A 6,234-nucleotide genomic window follows, 5' to 3' on the forward strand; every position below is an offset into this window, starting at 1 on the left:
AGGCCTTGCGCCGCTCGCTCACTCACCAAGCGAAGCTGTTGCGCGTTGCCGCCGCGCCCCTTCCATCGGCAGCGTGTGCATGTGGGTATGGGTGGTTTCGCCCCAGTGTGTGCGAAAGCAATAGAACGAGAGATGCCGACACAATCGTCGAACCATTGCGTTAGGCGTGTGTGAGGTAGTGTGCGTTGCAGCTAGTCTGAAGCATGAACAAGCGAGACCGAGTGTCGTGCTGCGACATTATCGCGCTTTGCGATGTTTAATGCAGCGTTGCCACGTCTGCCTCTCGCATACGCACACACCGCCACACATTAGTAGCGCGGTCATGTCTGTACGCTCTGTTTTTCGTAGAACCCAACCATCATCGACCGATCGCTGAAAGAGCGAGAGGGAAAAGGGATGGAGCGAGATAAAGGCCCGACGAACAAACGATGGAGTGAAAGAGAAAACGTTTCCTTTGAAGCGAGAACATTGCGGTCGCGGTTATTTTAACATTTTTGGCACAGGCTGCTCGGCACAAACTCGATCGCGGAACGCGTGTGAAGGGGTGGGATGGGGGTGTGTGAATGTGTCAAATTGAAATTATTTTTAGGGAGACACAGTACTCCCCTTCTCACTCTCCCACACACCTTCACCAACAACAAAACAAACAGGAGTTGACCATTGCGTCGATAAATCATCTTCGCAGGGTTTGGAATCTGCTCTGAACCGGCCCCGATCGAAGCCGAGATGAGCTGTCACGCATGCGGAAACCACGCCAGGGAGGGGGTGAGAGACGGGTGGCGTACGAAGGGTGAAAGGTGAAGGTGGTCTAAGCCGCCCCAGCAAAAGTGGCGGCAGTGTTGGAGATGACGGCAACAGGGCGCGCGCACATACACACACGTAGAACGGTTTAGAAAACGAGTTGAGGTTCGCATCCGTTGCATGAGTGTGTGTGTGTGTGTGGAAAAGGAAGGGAAGCAGTGGAAGCGAGGGAGCGGTCGAGGAATATTTCGATCTCGCTAGTCCGGTCAGACCGAGTGGCATTCTCGACAGATCGGCAAAACCACCACCCGTTGTGTATGCGAGCGAAAGGGAGATAGAGAGCTGTAGAGAGCGAATGAAAAAGAACGGATGCTCCGGGCAGACCAGTAGGCGGTTATGAATGTGTGGCAGCGCGAGCGAACATACACACGGATAAAAAAATCACCCCAGCCTCGGCTGACGGCTGACTGTCTCGTTTGGTGCGCGTTTTTACCCCCTCGTTCTCCCTCTCACTTTGCCGCCCTTCCCCTTCGTTTGCTTCCATTAAATAGCGAACGACATTCCATCGAATGGACTGCACCACACACCACGCACCGCACACCGCACCTGTCCGACACTTCGATTCAAACGGGTTTACCCTATCCCATTCTCTCACTCGCGCGCTCGCGCTCTTGCTCTCTCCCTCCAGCACACACACACATCGCAGCAGGCAAGTTCTCTGGCACTTGTCTCGGCGGAGCGCGGGTCTCATGCTCTCTTGCTCGCACTTCCTCTCCGGAGCACGATCATGTGATGAAGCATGAATCAACCGCACACATTCACATACACATCCACACCCATCCCGATGCGGTACGGTGCGTGTGTAGGTGTTATCGCAAATATACACACACCCATACACCGACGATCGACGAAGCCGTCGGGTTCGGGTTCGGAGAAAGAGATGTGTTTTTCTTCAATTCTTCACAGAAACTGCAGCAGGGCGCACGCACGTTTTACTCGCCCCGGAGCTCGCCAGGCCCAGTGTCGAGCGACCCAAGTCACAGTCAGTCAGCCAGCCAGCGAAGCGGGTAGTACACACTCGCAACAATTCAGGTGTTGTCACTCGGGCAGCCACACCACAACGGTAGCGCGTTCTGTGCGAATTGTTTGTTGCGTTACTGTGTCGTGCCGCAGTGCAGTTGTTTTCGGAGCTTTTTTTGTTGTGTGTTCTTCCGGTGTGCCTTCGATTGTTTGCTCCAGGTTGACATTCGCCCGTTTCGTGACACAAGTGTGACAATCCGCGTCTCCCGTTCCAATGTGTGCAGCGTTACGGAGCGTTATACGAAGCGAAATAGACGGGAGAGATAATTGCACGTTCGTTATATCTTCTAATTACCCAAGCGTGTGCCCCCGATAAAGTTTTTGCTGCTCGAAGTGGATTGATTTGAAGAAGTGTTTTTTTTTTCGGGCGTTCGCTCATTGCGATACAGTGCGGTGCAGTGCAATCGTAACGCACACACAGAGCGCGGTGTGCTATACCCGACGGGAAACCGCGCACCGGGCGTCTCCATAAAACAAGTAGTCGGTGAATAGTTTTTCGTTTGACAGTTTTGTTCGGTGACAGTTAAGAATAATTTCTAAACCCTTGCCGCCTTGTACGCAATGGTTTTGTGTCCCCCGTAATGTGCCACAAGTAACAAGCATATCCCTTTGTGTGTGTCACCGTGAGTGCCTCTTAAAGTTCCGATGTGAGTTTTTCGGTGTTATTCTGCAAAAAAAAGGGGAGAAGACGATTCTTCCCGCAACACCTCGTGCCTTAAGAAACAACAGATACAAACGATAGAAACAAAAGTCCTCAGTGGTCACTTTATTATTTGAATGTGCGGAAATTACGGACACCAGAAGCAACAGAGTATGGCACACGGTTCACTTACGGTTGCGGGCATGATTGTCAAAAGTGAATCGTCCACCGGGCGTTCGGGTGCCGGTTCATCATCGCCCTCGTCCGCCACAGCACACAACGCGGCCAAGATGGGTTCGCGGCGCATCTTTACGCCCCAGTTCAAGCTACAGGTGCTCGACTCGTACCGGAACGATGGTGACTGCAAGGGAAACCAGCGAGCAACCGCCCGCAAGTATGGCATCCACCGGCGGCAGATACAGAAGTGGCTGCAGGTGGAAAATAATCTGCGCTCGGTCGTGGCAAACGGTGGTGGCAATAGCACCAGCACCAACGCGCACCCCAACAGCGGTAGTAATGCCGGCGGTTCCGGAACCGCATCGGGTGTGACGTCCCACAGCGGTAGCAACACCGCCGGCAACACTGCCGGCAGCGGTTCATCGATGAAAATAAATCTTCTAAATCATCACCATCATCATCCGGCGCATTATGTGCATCCGTCGCATCATCACCTGCATTATCAGCCGATGCACCACCATCATGGGCTGATGCAAGCGCCATCGGTAGCGGCGGCAGCGGCCGCAGCAGCAGCAGCCGCAGCAGCCGCACATTACCACCACCATCAGCACCAGCACCATATGCAGCAGCCGCCCGTACATCCGCTCGCGTTTCATCCGATCGCGGTCCCGCCGGTACAGTCGTCCCAGCAGCAGCAGCAGCAGCAGCAAGTTGGCATGGACACGGTCAGACAACGTGTCGCACGGAATAGCGCAAGCGCCACCAACGTCGGTCTGCTGTCACCCGTGCTAACCCACCCGGGTGCGGGCCCATCGGTCGCAATACCTGTTGCCTCCTGTTCGCCCCTGTCAGTAGCGTCCTCCACCTCCTCCGGTGCACACACTGCCTCGTCGCTCTGCTCTGCGTCACCCAACGCGCTGATGCGGTCCCCATCGTCATCCCATCAGTTGCACCAATACGGTGACCCAGCGACATCTGGTGGCGATACGCTGAACCATCACCACCAACAGCAGCAGCAGCAACAGTCTGTCATCTTTTCGCCCGTACCGTTGCTGGCCACCGCTACGTCACCATCGTCGACCGGTGGTGCGAACGATACTCACTACTATGGCCATATACGTGCGGTCGCGGCAGCGGCACAGGCTGCGGCAGCAGCCGCCGTCACGGCGGCCGCCGCTACCGCCCACCGATACGATCATCCGATCGATCTCTCCCGGCCCGGATCCAACCCGACCGGTTCACCCGTTCCGCCTCCCTGCCCGCCATCACCGCACGACCATCGGTCCGGCTCGATCAGGTACGATCGCACGGTAAAGGAGGAGCAGTTGGAGTGTGAAGACGAGGAGATTAGTGTGGAGGAAGTCGATGACGAACGTCCCGGTGTGATGGAACAGGCGTGGGATCTTTCCTGCCGTCGGGCTGGCAACGCCGCACTGTCGGAACGTAAACGATCCGCCTCGGCAATGAGTGGACCGATCGTAACGCCCGACACAAGCCGTCCGGCGAAATCGGTGAAGCTGTTCAAACCGTACCTGCTGGATGGGGAGGACGAGCCGGAAGAGAAGATCACCTGCCCAAAGCAACAGCGACCCGATTCTGCGTTGGCTGATGATGATAAGGATTCGACGCGTGAATCTCCGGCCATTGTTGATCGGGCGATGTCACCTGCCCGTTCGCTTTCACACCACCAGCAGCAGCAGCAGCAGCAGCAACAGTATCCTATCATCTGGAGCGCTAGTTCACCCGCCTATTACGAACAGCACGCGTATGAGCTCACGCCACCGGCGTATCTGCTTGCCGGACAGTCATCGCAAACGATCCGCAGCGGTGTTGCGGTACCGATCGGCACTGCCGTCCCAACGGGACGTGGTTGGAGTTCACCGCAGGCGTCGCCCGTGTCCGGGTACGATAGTTCCACCTCAATCTCGTCCGTGTGCAGCGGCCCGGAGGAGGACAACACCAGCCATAGTAGCGGCAGTTCCAGCCACAGTTCCAGCCACGGTAGCCAGTCGGAAAAGCTGAAGCAGCAGGCGATCGATAGCTTCTACCATGATGTGGCGTGCCGCGGTGATTACCGTGCGGTCGCAACCAAGTACAACATCAGCCGCAAGTATGTGGAGAAGTGGTTGCAGCAGGAGCAGCAGGTAGATGATCACCACCATCACCATCATGGTGAGGTGATTGCGGCTCCACCTTCCGGACCGCTAGTGGGTACGGTACGATCACCGCTCGTGGTTGGATGATTTCAATCTGCAGCAGCAGCGTGCTAGATGTCATAGGGATGTCATTGGGGTGGGCAAGTTAGAACTGTAGCAGGCAGTCGTTTTTTTTTGTAGGCCATTTAATCATATTTGTTTTATTTAACTGAAATGTGATATTTTACTATATGATACCGACACACAGGAGGGATGAATTCCTTAAATCCGCGAAAAAGAACATTGTTAGGAAGAGAAACAGAAAGAGAGAGAGAGATAGAGAGATAGAGAGAGAGGGAGGAAAACTTGAAGGGAGATTGGTTTTGTTGTAAAGGGATGTACCAGAACACGAGCAGGTCTCGTGTGTTTTTTTTTCTGATTTCCTTGTATGGTTTGTTGCAGGTGTCGTCGGGATTAACACCGAACCCCTAACGCACCTTATCATCCCTTGTGTGTTAACATTTGTCTACCGGCTCGATCTCTCCAGCTACAAGAGGTAGCGAGCAGAAAACGCGGGATTTCCCCATCATTAAACACATAACACACACACACCTTCAATTCTCGCAGGTGCCATAAATTTGGGTGCCATTAGCTTGTTACTCCAAAACCTAACCTAGAAGATGTCTTCAATCAAGAAAGATGGGCTAATGGGTCAATTGAAGACTGTGAAGAGTAGAGCGGCTTGTATAGCACTTCATCCCTTAACACCTAACACCTAGACCCCTTCGGACAGGTAGAACTCCCAAGGCTTCGGTCGGAAGATTCTATCACAGGAGGCAAACCCGCAGGTACACAAACACAGGTGTGGGAAACCTTTCCACGGGGCTCAACAGCGAGAGCAAAAATGCAAAACTAATGATTTGCATTTTACAACACAGGACACACATCCTTTTACCGGCTTTGCTTGCTTGCACCCTTGCCCTTAAAAAAAAGGTATAAGATAGGGCCGTATCTTTTCGCACCTTCGGGGGTTTGTTGTTTGGCACCAAGTGTATTTAGAACGTTAAGGGACCCGTGTTTGGGAATTTCCCAAAAAGTCTACCGAACAAACACAAGCGCAAGGGAGGAGTGAAGGGACAGAAAGAGAGAAGGTGTCGTTCTTGATGGGTGCAATGTGCGCGCTACCGGAGTTTTTTTTTCCGCTGCAGAAGCAGAGTTTCACATAACACGGGGCAATGTTTCAAAAATAATGCTTCGCAAAGAGGCCCTTCTTGAACTAGACCCTATTATTACGCATCGACCTCGTTGTTGTGAGGACCCTCTACCGTTTGGGCAAATATGTTTGCTCCGCGATATTAGTAAGGTGTGTAGGTTTGTGATTTTTTGGTTTTGTTTTTCACTGTTGGATTTTGAGTCACCTGTAATTGTGTTGTTTTTTGTTCTGTGCGCAAGTGGCAGTTG

The 6,234-nt window shown here is 53.4% G+C and overlaps 1 protein-coding gene across 1 annotated transcript; it reads left to right on the forward strand.

Annotated features, from left to right (window-relative positions):
• The first annotated feature begins 2,598 nt into the window (after window positions 1–2,598).
• LOC128297815 (homeobox protein slou) lies at window positions 2,599–5,313 on the forward strand. Its single transcript, XM_053033515.1, has one exon. It carries the CDS (start codon window positions 2,599–2,601, stop codon window positions 4,879–4,881), a length of 2,283 nt encoding a protein of 760 aa, XP_052889475.1. The 3' UTR covers window positions 4,882–5,313.
• Window positions 5,314–6,234: the final 921 nt, after the last annotated feature.

The sequence above is a fragment of the Anopheles moucheti genome, chromosome 2 (genome assembly GCF_943734755.1).
Source record: "Anopheles moucheti chromosome 2, idAnoMoucSN_F20_07, whole genome shotgun sequence".
Classification (NCBI taxonomy): Eukaryota; Metazoa; Arthropoda; class Insecta; order Diptera; family Culicidae; genus Anopheles; species Anopheles moucheti.